Below are 17,555 nucleotides of genomic sequence, written 5' to 3' on the forward strand. Positions count from 1 at the left end.
TCCCAAGTGCCTCAACTAAAGACTCGGCGCAGCCAAATAGATAAATAAATAAAATATTTTAAAACAAAAATATATAGAGAGAGAATAGAAAACAAAGAAAATGAATGAAATCACAAGTTGGTGTTCTGAAAAGATCAACAAAATTGAGAAACCATTAGCTAGACCAAAGAAAAAAGAAAAGATGCAAATAACTAAAATTGGAACTGAAAGTGGGACCTTACATAGATAAAAAAGATTATAAAAGAATACTATGAACAACTGTATGCCAACAAATTAGATAACCTAGAAGAAATGGACAAATTCCTGGAAACACACAAATTACCTAAACTGACTCAAGAAGAAACAGAAAATCTCAGCAGACATGTGACAGGTAGAAACTGAATCAGTGACCTAAAACCTCTCAACAAAAAATATCCTGAACCAAATTCTCTGGTGAATTTTATCAAATTTTAAAGAAGAATTAACACCAATACTTATACTCTTCCAAAAAACTTAAGAGGAGGGACTTCCCTGGTGGTGAAGTGGTTAAGAATCTGCCTTCCGATGCAGGGGACGCGGGTTTGATCCCTAGTCAGGGAACTAAGTTCCCACATGCCGCGGAGCAACTAAGCCTGCACGCTCTGGAGCCCACGCAATGCAACAAAAGATCCCGCATTACACGACTAAGATCTGGCACAGCCAAATAAATAAATATTAAAAACAAAAACAAAAAAAAACCCGAAGAGGAGAAAACACTTACTGATTCATTCTGTGAGGCCAGCATTACTCTGATACCAAGGCCAGATAAAGACACAAGAAAATTACAGACCAAAATCCTTTATGAATATAGATGCTAAAATCCTCAACAGAACACTAACAAATCAAATTCAACAGCATATTAAAACGATTATTCATCACGAACACACTGAATTTATCCTAGCAATGCAAGGGTAGTTTACCATAAGGAAATCAATCAGTATGACCTACCACATTAATAGAATGAAGGGGGAAGGACCACGTAACCATCGCAAGTGACGCAGAAAAGAGATCTGACATAATCCAACACCCTTTCATGATAAAAACTCTCAGAAAACTAGGAATAGAGGGGAAATTCCCCAAGGTATTTATGAAAAACTTACAACTAACATCATGTCCACTGGTGTAAGACTGAAAGTGTTCCTCTCTGCTCCAGAACAAGACAAGGATGTCTGCTTTCACTGCAGCTATTCAGCATAGCTTGTTCTAATCGGAGCCGTTAGACAAGAAAAAGGATAAAAGGCACCTCAATTGGAAAGGAAATGTTAAATGTCATCTTAACTTAAAATGTTAAAAGTCATCGCCAACCTCCTGGCTCCCACCGCCAAGAGGTGCACAGGTATTAGCAGAGACATGGGGGAGGAAGAAAGCACTCACAGAGGGGCCTCCCTAACCTCACGGCGCTGCAAAAGTGGTGGATTTGAGCCCAGCTGGCCGACCGGGGCTGCACCTCTTCCCCACGAAAAACACCCCTGCCTGGGCTCACCTTGGTAGCCCGGGAAGCAGCAAGTTCTCGGGTGAGCTCCTCCAGGGCCTTGGCGTTCCGGCCACAGAGCACCAGCTTAGCGCCCGCAGCGTGGAAAACTCTGGCACATTCTAGAGGAAGAAGAAAGCAGCGTGGCAGCTGGGGAGGCCCAGGCCTTCACCGTCAGCTCAGCTCCCAGCTCCCCAGCCCCCCAGCCCCAGACCATAGGGCTACTTCTTCCCCAGCCATCGGCACCGGCCCGCCATGGAAGGCTGTGGGGCAGGGTTAGGGCCCCGGCACAGGGAGCTCTGCTGTCACCACTGCAGAGCCCACGTTCGGGGCTGTGACAGACGTCCACGGGCAGGAGGAAGGCAGCAGCTGGGGGACAGACTGTTAGGTACCAGGCTCAGAACTTCCCAGCATAACCTTCAGTTCTGATCCACCCTGACAGCAGTATCCCCACTTGCATGGCGAGGAGCTCAGTGAGGCCAGGATGTGCCCGACGGTCAGGCAGCGCCAGCTCGGGGATGCCGTCACCCCAACGCAGCACGCGCACACCTGCCGGGGCCGCTTCTGTGGTTCTGCGGACGCACGGGGGCCACAGGACTGGTGAGAAGGGGTGGAAAGGCTCCCCCCAGGCCTGAAGCCTGCAGGCTGTTCCTCCCGAGAGTACACAGGCCCGAGGGCTCGTGGACACACGCAGCGGGGACAGAAAGTGGGGAGGCTGACAGCCTTGCGAGGAGGTTAAAGAGCTAAAGTATGCCGAGTGCCCACGCAGCAGGGCGGCATTAACGGTGGCATCATTTTTTTTTTTTTTTTGGCTGCGTTGGGTCTTTGTTGCTGCGCGCAGGCTTTCTCTAGTTGCGGCGAGCGGGGCTACTCTTCATTGTGGTGCATGGGCTTCTCATGGCGGTGGCTTCTCTTGGTATGGAGCACGGGCTCCAGTAGTTGTGGCACGTGGGCTCAGTAGTTGTGGCTCGCGGGCTTAGTTGCTCCGCGGCATGTGGGATCTTCCCGGACCAGGGCCTGAACCCATGTCCCCTGCATCAGCAGGAAGATTCTTAACCACTGTGCCGCCAGGGAAGTCCAAGGGTGGCATCATTCTAAAAGGTTCCCTCCTGCTGGGGGTTCCTCTGAGTCACTACAGCATCCAGGTGACAACTGACGAAGACCATGGCAGGGGAGTCCAGAACTATCTGGGCACCTCTTAGTCAATATTCTTTGGTGGCAAGAAAAGAGACTCAAGTCACCCGGGGCAAAGCAAAAAGAGGATTTATCAGGAGGATTCCAGGGTAGCTCAAGCATTAAGGGAAGGAGCTGAATGGTTCAGATGGGAAGAACAGGAGTGGTGGTGGCCCAGGGTCCTGGGTAGCAGGAACCAGGCTCTCTGAATGCTAGCAGGTCCCTTCCCCACTTCATTCCCAGCCTGGCCTCTCCACCAGATGGGGGCGGGGCTGCAGACAGCGCTGCGTTCCCGTGGACACCACTCCCTGGCCAGACAAGGGTGCCCTTGGCCCGTTCCCTCCAAGCTCTGGTGTCAGAATCCTTGGGAGGGACCAGATCAGCCCTGGTGGGGGCAGCATCTCTAGGACTGGGCCAGCCAGGGCCATGTGTGAATCCCAAGGCCACAACGGGAGGGGCAGGGAGAGGGAGGAAGCAGGGGGTGAGGTCCTCTCGCCCTGCCCCCAAACACAGCCGAGCATTCAGTGCCCCGAAGTTCACAGCCCACGGAGAGCAGCACAGCCCCGCGGTCAAGAGGACGGACGTGAGCGAGACTTCCTGTGTCCGACTCAGACTCCCAACCCTGACTGGCCCTGTGCTGCGGGCAGTTTCGACCTCTTTGTCCCCACTTTCCTCTTCTGTAGATGCAGGTCAGCAGCGCCAGCACTGAGCGAGTTACAGCGGCCACGGTCAGCACCGCGCAGAGAGAAGGCGCTACACAAGTGCTGCGTTTGTGTTTCTAAGCTGCCTTTTTAAAATGTTCTAAAGACTGGCTGTTAGTGAAGATGGAAACGTGCGGCTTAAAGGGGCACAGTCTGTCCTCACTAGAGGCCTAGTCTCCCTCAGGTGCCCAAGAGCAGGTGTGTGCAGCCCCCGTGGCCCCAGCTGACCATGCGGCCACCCCCGGGTCCCAGACTGAGTCTCAGGGGCCAGGTGGTCAAGCGGAGTCTTGGTGCCGCGGGCTGCTAGGAGGGCAAGGCCGGCCCCAGGAGCGCACCGGAGGGTCAGGGATCCAGGAAGGGAGGAGGCTCCGGGGTCCAGGCGGGGTCCTTCCCCCACCAGCGCACTGAAAGCGAAGCGGGGAGAATGCCAGCGTCCCTCAGGGAGGGAGGCAGGAGGCTCCCTGGCGGCAAAGCCTTCTTTCCAGACGCGGCGCCTCCTGCAGCTTCACTTGCTATCCCAGGGCCGGCGCCTCCCAGCCTGACCCAGATGGAGCTTTCTGGAAGGAGGTTCAAGTCAACTAAACCGGTGCACTTCCAGGCGTGCGGTGTTGTCTTCTTTGAAGCTCACCCAGACCGAGGGCACAAACCCAGACAGAGCCACAGCCCCCGCTCTGGCCCCGGGGTCTGCTTGGGTCACGGCCCCCATCCCACCTGCCCTGCAGAGCCTCCTCGGGGGTGGGGCTGGGGGCCGGCGCGCCTGAGGTCCGCTTCCTATCACTCCCGAAGCCCTGCTGGCTTCCTCAACCCCATTTTGTCCCGACCTGGCCACCACGATGGACATTCTGTGAGATGCCACCAAGATACAAGGTGGGGGACACGCAAGTGTCTGAACAGCTCTGGAAACTGGTCACCCGCGTTCTGCTTAAGCTTTGCTTCCCAAGGAAAGCCAAGGGAGGAAATTAAAGTTCGCGTAGAGAATGACAGAAACGCCAACAGGCTGAGAAAATTCCATTTTCATTTCTTGAAAAAGCTGATACAAAGAGGTGGGAGGGTGGAGAGAAAAAGGAATACATTTATCTTGGGCTGCCAGCCGGTCCCCAGGCCACCAGCACTACCGGCTTATAAGTCCACTAGCTGCTCGTGGCCTCAGGGCCGAGACGCGTCCCTTCACCCAGTGTCCTGCCAGGCCACAAGGACAAGCCAGGAGACAAGGCAGGAGAAACACGAGAGCTGTCCGAACACTCAGCACGTCAGCCAGGCCTCCAGGGCGGCCAACAGGGTGGGCAGAGCCATGAGGGTGGCCGGGGTCTCCTCCCCACGCCTCCTGGGCAGTCACTGAGGGGTGTTTGTACCGAGACAGCCAGAGGGGGAGGGATACATGCCCTCCTGGCCCTCCGATGGAATCCAGGAGATGGAGGGAAGAGCACAGACGCACACAGACACGCGGCTCTGTCCTCCATCCCCTTCCCGGCCCTGGTGTCACAGGAGGAAGCGCGGATGAAGAGAGAACAGCATCTCCGTCACGCGTGTGCACATGGGCACTGCAGTGTGCCTGTCCCTCACAGCCAACCCCCAGGCACGCTTCAAGGACGTTAAAAAAAAGGCTTCTCTCTGTGGTAGAGCAGCGGCTGCTGACACCCTATATTTAGCTGCTGAGTAAGGTCAGAGGCCTGGCTATGGCTCGGGGCCTGAGATCTGATGACAGATCCTGGGTCACCCCCGAGAGCTCACCTGAACACCATGCTGGTGCACGCACGGACCCCCGCTTCCTGCCGTCTGCCCAGGTCCCCTGGCCGCCTGCACGCCACTCCCCATCTGCTGCTCTGTGTTCCCGCAGCTCTCAAATGCCAGCAGCCCCTGCGTGACCCTACTGCTCGCGGCCTACCCTGCCCCCTCCCCCAGGGAGACAAGACGAGGGCTTGAGTCCTGGCTTCGCGCTCCTGCCTACAAGTCCCAGGGCAAGTCACACCTTCTCTGAGCGTCAGCTGTGAGGACTCAGGGAGATGAGCCCAAGCCAGCACGCACCTAGGTGCCTCCCCTGCCAGCCCGCTGGGAACACCCGTCCTGAAAGGGCAGCACACGGAGAGAAGTCCTTCCTCTCTGCACAGACCACGGGCTCCCGGAGGGAGGGACCCTGCCTCACATCTGTCTGTTGCAGCACCTGGCCTAGGGGCCAGCACGTGGCCCAGGGCCACACTGGCTGTACTCTCACCGGCCAGGAGACGCAGGGGCGCTGGGTGTACCCCAACTCAGGGCGCCTCTCGGCCTCGTTCCATGGAAGTGAGCGCGAGCATGGGGGGCGCGCAGGGGTGGCGTGGCGCATGCACGGATGCCGACACACCTGCACCTGCCCTGGTACGCTGCCCCGGTTAGCGCAGGCGCATAGGGTGGGCCTGGACCCAGAAGCTCCACGTGGCCACTAGGTTAGATCTGAGCTCAACTGGAGAACCCAGCTGAGGAACAGCTGAGGCCTCACCGATCCTGTCCCCACCTGACAAGGTGCCAGGGCACGGCTGGAGGCACGGCCCCGTGAGGGGACGGCAAGTTGGAGGTGACACCAAAGCCGTAAACCTGGGATGCTCGCTAACCCAGGAAAAGGAACGTTTTGTTTGGCCCTAAGTCAGTGTCCATTTTTGAAAGCCTCCACGTACAAATGCCTGTTTCCACACCGACCGGCGCGGCCTCCTCCCTGGCTTCCGCCTCCGGCCCTGGTGCCGAAGGTCAGGTCCGTCTCTCACTGCGCTTAAGCTCTCCGTCTCCATCTGGACCAAGGGCCGTGCCGCCCTTGCTGCCCAGCTGCCGGCCCGCCTCGCGCGTCCGCACCCATGCCGCTGCCCGCCCCCCCGCACTGCCCCACCACCCACCTCGGCCCAGGCCCGACGTGGCGCCGGTGACGACCACCACGGCGTTCCGGACGCAGGCTCTCGTGCGCAGCCACTGCAGCAGCTTCAAGAGGCTGCAGACGCCCACGCAGCCCAGCAGCAGGGGCAGGATGGCCGTGGAGGTGACGAAGTCCATGACCCTCGCCCTCAGCAGACTCCTTCTGGAAGACAAACCAGATAAATTAGTGACAAGGTGGGAGGACGCCAGGGACTCACCAACCTTCCTCCCCCAAGTCTGACACAGACCCCAGATCTCTCGTGCGGACCTCAGCTCTGAGCCCGTCAGTGTCTCCCCAGACCCTGTGCCCCGTGTGGACCGTTCAGCGTGGTGGAACCAGTTTCCTCTCTGCACGGATACGAGCGGGTGGCAGGGCACAGACGCAAGTCGCCCAGGCAGCTGAGGACCAGCTCCTGAAGTGCGTCAAGGAGGCCCCAAGTCTCCTGCAGCAATCTGTTTTGAGGAACTTAATATCACCCAGTGTCATTTTCAATTCCCGATATTTGTGAAACTGGAAAAGTGTTTCTAAAAACTTTTTTTAAAAGGAAAAAGGAGCCATACCCATCGATCCTTACACTCCTCCCTGGACAGTCTCCTCCACGGCCACAGGCCTCCGGATGCCTGGGGGACTCATGGCAGGGCAAGCAGCCCTCTGCCAAGCGGGCGCAGACTCAGGCCGTGGAGTGGAGGCCCTGCTGCACTGTGGCCGGTGCCCACCAAGTCCCGCTGGCGAGCTGCGTCAGCCTGACCAATCAGGAGCCCACGGGAGCGTGGTGAGCGCTCCCACGCGGGGTCCATGCTTAGGAAACACCCGTTCCTTCTACAGCTGCCCCTCCCTTCCTCATTCCCACCCCCCACGCCCCGGGCCCAGAGCAGCAGCCAAGAGGGGAGACACGGGGTTAAAGGAACGCTGAGGAGGAGCTACGGGGGAGCAGCACCACGCATGCCGCCTTGAGATGCCCCCCCGGCCCTCCAGGACTATGATGTTAGAAGCACGTCAGCTTCCAGGGGAGGAAGGGGCTGGGAGTAAGCGCACAGCTCTCGCGAACAAGCCTGCAGGCTTCAATCATTCATCACACTGCGGTGACTGCGAAAGCCCTCGCCCACCTCCCAAGTCCTCAACTCCGCATATTTAAAAACATATCTCTGCTCCCTTCCCAAGACAGCACCCACTCTGTGGATACCATGAAGCCAAGAACACACAGATCCCAGCACGGATCCGCCTGTGCCCTGAGCTGCTTTGACTCTGAAGTCCAGGTTTGGGAGGGGCCGTCCCGATCTAAGCTAAAAGGTTCTGCTCCGGTTTGATCAACTAAGCTAGTTCAGTATTTAGCTTAATTTTTCACCTCCCTTTCCAAATACACCCAAATTCTTGATCACTATAAAAAATTAACATCCTTGGACGAACATCTGCAAAAATGACGCTTTCCTATCAACCTCCACTTAATCTACTTCTGAAAGACGCCGGCTACTGTCTGCTAAGTGGACACATTTCCCTCTTACCCTACACTGTGCCAAACCCACACGTGGATGCCCTGGCAATCCAAGTGGATTCTGAAGTGCCGAGCTCTTTACCCGGGTACTACTGGCACCAACCCCTGCCCTCAACTGGACGTTCAGGCAGGGCCGAGTCCCAGGGGAGAGATGAGGACCCAAAGATCTTTTGTTTGGGGACTCCCCTGGTGGTCCAGTGGTTAAGAGTCTGCCTTCCAAAGCAGGGGACGCGAGTTCGATCCCTGGTCATGGAACTAAGATCCCACATGCCGTGGGGCAACTAAGCCTGCGCTCTAGAGCCCGTGCACCACAACTAGAGAGCCCGTGTGCCACAACTACTGAGCCCACACACCATGAAGCCTGTGTACTACAACTAGAGAGAAGCCCACGTGCCGCAAGGAAGATCCCGCATGCCGCATCTAAGACCCGACGCAGACAAATTAATTAATTAATTTAAAAAACAAAAACAAAGATCCTGTGTTTAGCACCTGGTAGTACTCAGAGAGGTTTAGAGCAGGCAGGTGCACCTCCGCCATTCCGTGGGTCTGTGGGTGCTGCCTAGGGGCCTTCACAGGGCACAGCCCCTGAAGACGGCAGGCTGCGGGATCCATTTCAGCCCCGTGGGACAGCTGCGCGGGAAGAGCTTTATCCGCAGGGCAATCCCAGATCCTTATACCACGTAGGTCCCAAGGTGGACCACCCTGCTTGGCTCACATCACCCGGGGCCCAGACAATGCCCAGGAAGCCCAGGGAGGTGGGGACACTGCTCAGGAAAGGACAACCGGCTCAGCCTCTGGGTCTGTGGGTGGACACAGGCCCATGGAGACCACAGCCCTGTGGAGCCAGCCTCTCTCAGACCCATAACCTGGGGCTGAGCCAGAACTTCACTGAAGGCTACAAGGGGTCAAGCCCCAATACACAGCCCTGTTGCCTCTAAAAATTCAGGTTTCAGAGACCACCTGGAAAACACCAACTAATGGCAGTGGCAGCACAGGGGTTGCAAAGATGAGCCCGCGCCTCCTGGCCGGGTTCACATCCTGGCTCAGCTACTCACCAGCCTGGGTCAGGGCCGCAACACTGAGGCCTCGGCACCTCTGTCTGTAAAACAGGTTCGCTGGACTTCCCTGGTGGCGCAGTGGTTAAGAATCTGCCTGCCAGCGCAGGGGACACGGATTTGAGCCCTGGTCTGGGAAGATCCCACATGCCGCAGAGCAACTAAGCCCGTGTGCCACAACTACTGAGCCTGCGCTCTAGAGCCCGCGAGCCACAACTACTGAGCCCGCGAGCCACAACTACTGAAGCCTGCGTGCCTAGAGCCAGTGTTCCGCAACAAGAGAAGCCACTGCAATGAGAAGCCTGCGCACTGCCACGAAGAGTAGCCCCCACTCACTGCAACTAGAGAATGCCTGCTCACAGCAACGAAGACCCAACACAATCAAAAATAAATTAAAAAAAAAAAAAACAAAAACCGGTTTGTTGTGGTCTGATGAATTAGCACATGCAAGTGTGCGTGCAGTCCCTGGCTCAGGGCGAGAGCTCAGTAAACACGGCTGGCATCAGCATCATCACGACCCATCACTAACTGAAAGCCAGCAACCGGATTTCCAAGGTTGTCTGAAAGGGGCCCTGGTTTATGACGTAAAGCAAACTCATTAAACATACAGTTCACTATAATTTAATTTTTATGGCTTCATAAGCCCTCTGGTTTAATTAAATGAACAACTAGGAAGAAAGAGACCCCAGCTTTGTCAGGAATCAGAATCCCATATCCCAAGTTTTGTAACAGAAGATGTGGCCAAACATGGGAATTCCCTGATGGTCCAGTGGTTAGGACTCCGTGCTCTCAGTTCCAAGGGCCCAGGTTCGATCCCTAGTGGGGAAACTAAAATCCCACAAGCCGCACGGCATGGCCAAGAAAAAGAAAGAAAGAAAAGTAAATGTGACCAAAGAAAACCTAAAGTCAGCAGAAAGAAGGAGATAATAAAGACCAGAGAAGAAATAAATAAAATAGAGATTAAAAAAAAAAAGAAAAAAAAAATCAATAAAACCCAGAGCTGGTTCTTTGAAAGGGTAAACAAAAATTAACACACCAATGTCTGGGCTCCCTAAGAAGGAAAGAGAGAAGACCCAAATAAACAAAATACGAAATGAAAGAGGAGAAATCACAACTGATCACAGAAATACAAAAAAACCATGAGAGAATACTATGAACAATTATATGCCAATAAATTTGACAACCTAGAAGAAATGGACAACTTTCTAGAAACATACAGCCCACCAAAAGTGAATCAAGAAGAAATAGATAACTTGAACAGACCGATCACTAGAAGTGAAATAAAATCTGTAAAAACAAACAAACAAACAAAACTCCCTACAAACAAAGTCCAGGGCCAGATGGCTTCACAGGCAAATTCTACCAAACATACAAGGAAGAACTTATACTGATCCTGCTCAAACTCCTCCAAAAGACTGAAGAGGAAGAAACACTCCCAAAGACATTCTATAAAGCCACAAGCACCCTGATACCAAAACCAGACAAAGATACTATCAAAAAAGAAAATTATAGGCCAATATCTTTGATGAATATAGATGCAAAAATCCTCAACAAGATATTAGCAAACCGAATCCAACAGCACATAAAAAAGATCATACACCAGGACCAAGGTGGATTCATCCCAGGGTCACAAGGATGGTTCAACATATGCAAATCAATCAATGTGATACACCACATAACAACAAAAGAAGACAAAAACCACATGATCATCTCAACAGATGCAGAAAAAGCATTTGATAAAATTCCAAATCCATTCATGATAAAAACTCTTTTACCAAAGTGGGTATAGAGGGAACATATCTCAACATAATAAAAGTTATTTATGACAAACTCACAGCCAATATAAGACTCAATGGTGAAAAGTTGAAAGCCTTCTCGCTAAAATCTGAAACAAGACAAGGATGCCCACTCTCACCACTTCTCTTCAACATACTATTGGAAGTCCTAGCCACAGCAATCAGACAAGAAAAAGAAATAAAAGGGACTTCCCTGGTGGTCCAGTGGCTACAACTCCATGCTCCCAATGCAGGGGGCCTGGGTTCGATCCCTGGTCAGGGAACTAGATCCCGCATGCCACAACTAAGAGTTTGCATGCCGTAACTAAAGATCCCACATGCCGCAACGAAGATCCTGTATGCTACAACTAAGACCCAGCGCAGTCAAAATAAATAAATACATTTAAAAAAAAAAAAAAAGAAAGAAAAGGTATTCAAATTGGTAGGGAAGAGGGTCTTCCCTGGTGGCACAGTGGATAAGACTCTGTGCTCCCAACACAGGGGGCCTGGGTTCAATCCCTGGCCAGGGAACTAGATCCCACACTTATGCTGCAACTAAGAGTTCGCATGTCACAACTAAGGAGCCTGCAAGCCACAACTAAGAAGCCTGCCTGCTGCAACTAAGACCGGGTGCAATCAAATAAATAAATAATTTTTTTTTTAAAAAAAACTGGTAGGGAAGAGGTAAAATTGTCATTATATGCAAATGACATGATACTATACATATTGGGCTGGCCAAAAAGTTCATTCGGTTTTTTCATGTTACGAACTTTTTGGCCAACCCAATAGAAATCCCTAAAGACTCCACACAAAAAATACTAGAACTGATAAACAAATTCAGCAAGGTAGCAGGATACAAGATTAATATACAGAAATTGGTTGCATTGCTTTACACCATCAATGAGATAACAGAAAGGGAATGTAAACAAACAATCCCTTTTAAAATCCCATCAAAACAAAAATAATAATAAAATACTTAGGAATAAACCTCACCAAGGAGGTGAAAGACTTATATGCTGAGAACTACAAAACATTAGTAAAGGAAACCGAAGATGATTCAAAGAAATGGAAAGACATCCTATGCTCTTCGACTGGAAGAATGAATACTGTTAAAATGGCCATACTACCCAAAGCAATATACATACTTAATGCTTTTCTTATCAAATTACCCATGACATTTTTCACAGAACTAAAACAAATAATCCTAAAACTTATATGGACCCATAAAAGACACAGAATTGCCAAAGCAACCCCGAAGAAAAAGAACCAAGCAGTAGGCATAACCCTCCCAGACTTCAGACAACACTACAAAGCTACAGTAATCAGAACAGTGTGGTATTGGCATAAAAACAGACATATGGATCAGTGGAACATAATAGAGAGCCTAGAAATAAACCCACAGACCTATGGACAATTAATCTTCGACAAAGGAGGTAACAACATACAATAGGGAAAAAAACAGTCTCTTCAGCAAGTGGTGTTGGAAAAGTTGGACAGCCTCATGTAAATCAATGAAGTTAGAACACCCTCACACCATACACAAAAATAAACTCGAAATGGCTATAAAGACGTAAATATAAGACATGACACCATACAACTCCTAGAAGGGAACATAAGCAAAACATTCTCTGACATAAATTGTACCGTTTTCTTAGGTCAGTATCCCAAAGCAATAGAAATAAAAGCAAAAATAAACAAATGGGATCTAATCAAGCTTATAAGCTTTTGCACAGCAAAGGAAACCATAAACAAAATGAAAAGACTGGGAGAAAATATCTGCAAATGATGTGACCAACAAGGGCTTAATTTCCAAAATATACAAACAGCTCATACAACTCAATAACAAAAAAACAAACAACCCAATCGAAAAATGGGCAGAAGACCTAAATAGACCATTTCTCCAAAGACATATAGATGGCCAACAGGCACATGGAAAGATGCTCATCATTGCTAATTATTAGAGAAATGCAAATGAAAACTACAATGAGGTACCAGCTCACTCTGGTCAGGATGGCCATCATTAAAAAGTATACAAATAATAAATATTGGAGAGGGTGTGGAGGAAAGGGAACCGTCTTACACTGTTGGTGGGAATGTAAATTGGCAGCCACTACGAAAAACAGTATGGGAGTTTCTCAAAAAACTAAAAATAGAGCTACCATACGATCCAGCAATCTCACTCCCAGGCATATACCCAGACAAAACTATAATTTGAAAAGATACGTGCACTCCTATGTTCATGGCAGCACTATTTACAATAGCCAGGACGTGGAAACAACCTAAATGTCCATCGATGGATGAATGGATGAAGAAGATGTGGTATATACACACACACACACAGTGTGTGTAACATTGTGTAACATTGTTACACACAGTGTGTGTAACAAACAGTGGAATGTTACTCAGCCATAAAAAAGAATGAAATAATGTCATCTGCAGCAACATGGACGGACCTAGAGATTATCATACTAAGTGAAGTAAGTCAGAAAGAGAAAAACAAATACCCTTATGATATCACTTATATGTAGAACCTAAAATACGACACAAATGAACATATCTACGAAACACACTCACAGATATAGAGAACAGACTTGTGGTTGCCAAGAGGGAGGAAGGGGAGGGGAGGGAAGGAGTGGGAGTTTGTGATTAGCAGATGCAAGCTAGTATATATAGGATGGATAAATAACAAGGTCCTACTGTACAGCACAGGGAACTACATTCAATATCCTGTGATAAACCATAGTGGAAAAGAATATGAAAAACAATACGTGTATCTATAACTGAGTCACTTTGCTGTACAGCACAAGTTAACACAACATTGTAAACCAACTACAATTCAATAAACTTAAAAAAAATTAAAAAGAAACAAACAAACAAAATGCGGCCAACACAGCAAAGAGAGAGCAGACAAGGGCCACAATGTCCTGTCCACCCCTTTCTCATACCCAGGGGAGGAAGAGGATGAAGACAAACCCACCCAGCAAGGCGCCCCACTGAGACAATCACAGCTCCATGCACCTGTTCAAAGCCCAAGCTGGCAACTCTTGACATGAAGAAAAGAGAGAAACCACACACCGTCTTGTACATGTCTGGTATTCCTTGAGCACCTGACCCAACATCGCAAGCCAGCCTTGGTCTCCTGGCCCCAGGGACCACTCTGCCCGAGGCAAATACGGCACCAGGTTAAGGGGGTCCATCCTCAGCCCACTTTCTGTAAGGAGAGTGCATCTGCATTCAGTCTGGCAAATTCTCACAGAATCAGAACGTAAACTAGAAACCAGTGCAGCTTTGCCCAGTAACTCAGGATGATGGTGGGAAAAGACACCCCAGAGCAAGCCACTAATTTTAGAGTCAGGTTCAACTTCAGCATAACTCCCCTGACCAGGTGAAGCTGCTAATATAGACGATTTCAACTCTTTCCAGGAGTTTTTCAAATTCTTAAAGATCTCCCACCTGTCATTCTGTTCTGCAGTACATACGGCCACACCGATGGGCCCTGGGTCTCCCAGACTCTCAGAGGTAGCTGTGCCAACGCCTTCCTGTCTCACCCTCCGCAGTTATGACGGCCAAGAGAGCTAGACAAAGAAGTAACTCAGACCCACTGACTTGCTGTGGTGTCTGGGGGCCTGCTCTGAGCAAAAGGGACAGCTCCCAAGTGGAAGAGAGGAACTAAGTCTTGGCTGGCCACATTTCCAGATCAGGAAATAAATCTCCTATGTAAAGCAAGGTCAAAAGGGGCCTGGTTTTTTTTGCAAATGGCATATAACATGCTTATAAATTTTGCATTTTATACCAAAATGCTTCTTAAAACTGCTAGTTTCAGATATAACTGGAAGACAAGACTGGTGGTAAAAAAAGGGAGTGGGAAAAAAATCTTGCTCACGATTCCCAGCATTTGGAGATGAGCTTATAGCACAGAGGGACAGTCAGCCCAGCAGTGCTGTGAGCCAGAGCCAGAAGCAGGACCGGCACGTGGAGAGAGGGGAGGCAGGCTCCGCCCACCCGCACCAGCCACGCCCACTCACCCCCACACAGAAAGTGACCAGAGAGAGGAAGTCACGAGCCCAGGTGTCTGCTTGTGTTTTCTCGCAGCACACACAACGGAGCTCCAGACCTAGGTCAAAAGAGTGTGAAGGTGGAAAAGCCCCTTCACAGGTGCCTGTTACTTGGGCCAGGCGGCTGGAAAGTTTGCGGGTCTGCACTGCTCTCCTACTTTCTACTGAGGCTTTCGGAACCTCAAACTAGAAACAAGACCGTCACCGAGAAACCAACTCGGAGCAGGTACGTCACCTCTTATGCCGTCTGTTCCATTCTCCACCCTTTAGCCAAAACCCTACATTGCATTTCACAGATGGAATCTGTTCCTAAGATTCCTTTCTTCTCTCAGTTACAAAAATAAAATAAATTGAACCGTCAATAAAAACAAGTTGTTAGAATCTACTCAGAAACCACACATAGAAATTAAACCATTAAGAGCTACATCTGAAAACCAAAGGAGGGGATCTGAAAACCCTCCAAAGTGAAAAATGATAATGAGGGACTTCCCTGGTGGCGCAGTGGTTAAGAATCTGCCTGCCAATGCAGGGGACACGGGTTCGATCCCTGGTCCAGGAAGATGCCACGTGCCGCGGAGCAACTAAGCCTGTGCGCCACAACTACTGAGCATGCGCTCTAGAGCCCACGAGCCACAACTACTGAGCCTGTGTGCCACAACTACTGAAGCCCACGCCCCTAGAGCCCGTGCTCCACAACAAGAGAAGCCACCGCAATGAGAAGCACGCGCACCGCAACCAAGAGTAGCCCCCGCTCGCCGCAACTAGAGAAAGCCCACGCACAGCAACGAAGACCCAGTGCAGCCAAAGATTAAATTAATTAATTAATTAATTAATTTTTTAAAATGATAATGAGTTCAGGTCTGGAAGGATTAGTCATGAAATAAGTTGCCATGTTATGCACAAGAAAATCAGGCTAAAGGGCAGAGAGGGGTTCCAACTGGACGGCAGGACACCGAGGCCACAGGGCAAGGAAGGGCTTGGCAGCAAAAGCAGTCAGGCTCAGTCCCCACAGCCCACATCCACTCTTGTGTGTTAGCGCTGACAGCCAGCTGTTCTATTAAAGGTGACGTAAGCTACAGGTCATGCTTATAACCCATATCTGAAAATACGTATCTAATTTCAGAAAGTAAAAGCAGAGTAAAGCCACTCTTTCTTGGTCTGAAGCGCATGAGAAGCAGCAGCTAAGGCCGTCTCTGACTGAAAAGAAAAGATAGCATCCTACCTCAGACAGCAGATACTTCACTAGTGGCAGTTCCCGGCACCCATGTCTACTCTAGTCTTTTAACCCAGGGCAGAGTAACTTGGACCAGAGGCCAGAGGATACCTTCAGGTCAGCAGGCCCTCCCTGGAATGCTGGAACGAGCCATGAACGAGTGGCCTATGGGGTGTACTTTGGGATGCCAGCCTTAGGGCCCCCAGTTTAAAGGAGTGCAGGCTGGCATTAGTGAAGACAGAACCAAGAGGAAGGCCTGCGAGTATTTCAGACCAGGTCCTGAGCATCCAGTCCTGGAGAAGCGAGCACTGCTCTCCAGTAAGATGCTGGGCCCCCACTGCACAGCATGCCCAGCCTGGGAGGGTGGGATGAGAGGTGCTGAGCACAGCTCCAGACCCTGCAGCGCGGGCTCCTGACACGAGGACAGGGTGCTGGAGGCTAACCGTTTATTATGGGCCAAAGTCTTTGTTCAGTTTTTAAAAACAACACTTATGATAGCTACCTAGACACCTTGTCACAAAAAACAATTTTGGTTTCTTTCTTTTTTTTTTTTTTTTTAGTTTATTATTTATTATTGGCTGTGTTGGGTCTTTGTTGCTGCACACAGGCTTTCTCTAGTTGTGGCGAGCAGGGGCTACTCTTCATTGTGGTGCACGGGCTTCTCGTTGCAGTGGCTTCTCTTGTTCCAGAACACGGGCTCTAGGCACGCGGGCTTCAGTAGTTGTGGCTCGCGGGCTCAGTAGTTGTGGCTCGCGGGCTCTAGAGATCAGGCTCAGTAGTTGTGGTGCTGGGGCTTAGCTGCTCCGTGGCATGTGGGATCTTCCCAGACCAGGGCTCGAACCCGTGTCCCCTGCATTGCCAGGTGGACTCTCAACCACTGTGCCACCAGGCAAGTCCCACAATTTTGGTTTCTAATGTGCTTTATAAAATGAATTTAGTGTTACTGGAAGATGCCTGAGTGATCTTGCCCTCTTTCCCAGAGCACACAAGAGGCCCAGACCCCTCGATAGAAACCACACAAGGCGCTCACTGTGGGTGTAAAGCAGAAAAAGCACCAAGTTGGCACTGGGGAGCAGGGTTCAGGTTCACTCTGTCATGTCCCTGCTGTGTGACGCAAGCAGATTTATTCTCTGCAACTAAGTGTCCTAACTTCAAAATGGGGGTGATTATTCCAATGAGAAACCACATGGGAAGCACTTTGTAAATGCTAAGGTCCTGCTGACTCATAAGCTAACTGAAAAGAAGCAATAAAGCATTTCCAGAGAGGACTTCAGACAGGAACTGAGCAAAGGCAGCCAGGCAGGCAGCTGGGTTTTTTTGGCTGCACCATGCGGCACGTGGGATCTTCGTTTCCTGACCAGGGATCAAACCTGCGTCCCCTTCATTGGAAGCATGGAGTCTTAACCACTGGACCACCAGGTAAGTCCCCAGACAGGCAGCTTTAATGGCGCTGCGTAAAAAGACCAAGCTCCCTACTTCACATCCACACCTCACGGGCCGAGCGTCCTCTCAGCTCCAGGACGGCTCTCGCTCACCTGTTCACCTAAGGCACACGAGGTGCCACTCACACCGGGTGCTGGCGGGGCCGGGGTTGCAGGGCGATGGACCAAGGAGACGTGGGTTCTGACCTCACGAAGCTCACCGCCTAGACAGACAGAGTGGCGATAAACAAAGAAACACAAAGATTAAACGACTGGAATTGTGATAAGATGGCCTGTCTA

The 17,555-nt window shown here is 50.8% G+C and overlaps 1 protein-coding gene across 12 annotated transcripts in view; it reads right to left on the reverse strand.

The window, feature by feature from the left end:
• DHRS7B (dehydrogenase/reductase 7B) overlaps positions 1 to 17,555 on the reverse strand; it is a 40,740-nt gene that overhangs the window by 12,028 nt on the left and 11,157 nt on the right. For 3 of the 12 annotated variants that reach the window (XM_057535621.1, XM_057535622.1, XM_057535620.1), the window contains exons 1-3: positions 13,642 to 13,766; positions 6,228 to 6,406; positions 1,502 to 1,611 (exon numbers count right to left, since the gene is read on the reverse strand). In XM_057535621.1, the coding sequence (XP_057391604.1) occupies positions 1,502 to 1,611; positions 6,228 to 6,406; positions 13,642 to 13,763 (411 nt within the window). In that variant the 5' untranslated portion in view covers positions 13,764 to 13,766. Of the gene's footprint in view, positions 1 to 1,501; positions 1,612 to 6,227; positions 6,407 to 13,641; positions 13,771 to 17,369; positions 17,480 to 17,555 lie in introns of those variants that run through there. The other 9 variants (XM_057535623.1, XM_007174193.3, XM_057535624.1 and 6 more) reach the window with 5 other exon arrangements.

The sequence above is a fragment of the Balaenoptera acutorostrata genome, chromosome 20 (genome assembly GCF_949987535.1).
Source record: "Balaenoptera acutorostrata chromosome 20, mBalAcu1.1, whole genome shotgun sequence".
NCBI lineage: Eukaryota > Metazoa > Chordata > Mammalia > Artiodactyla > Balaenopteridae > Balaenoptera > Balaenoptera acutorostrata.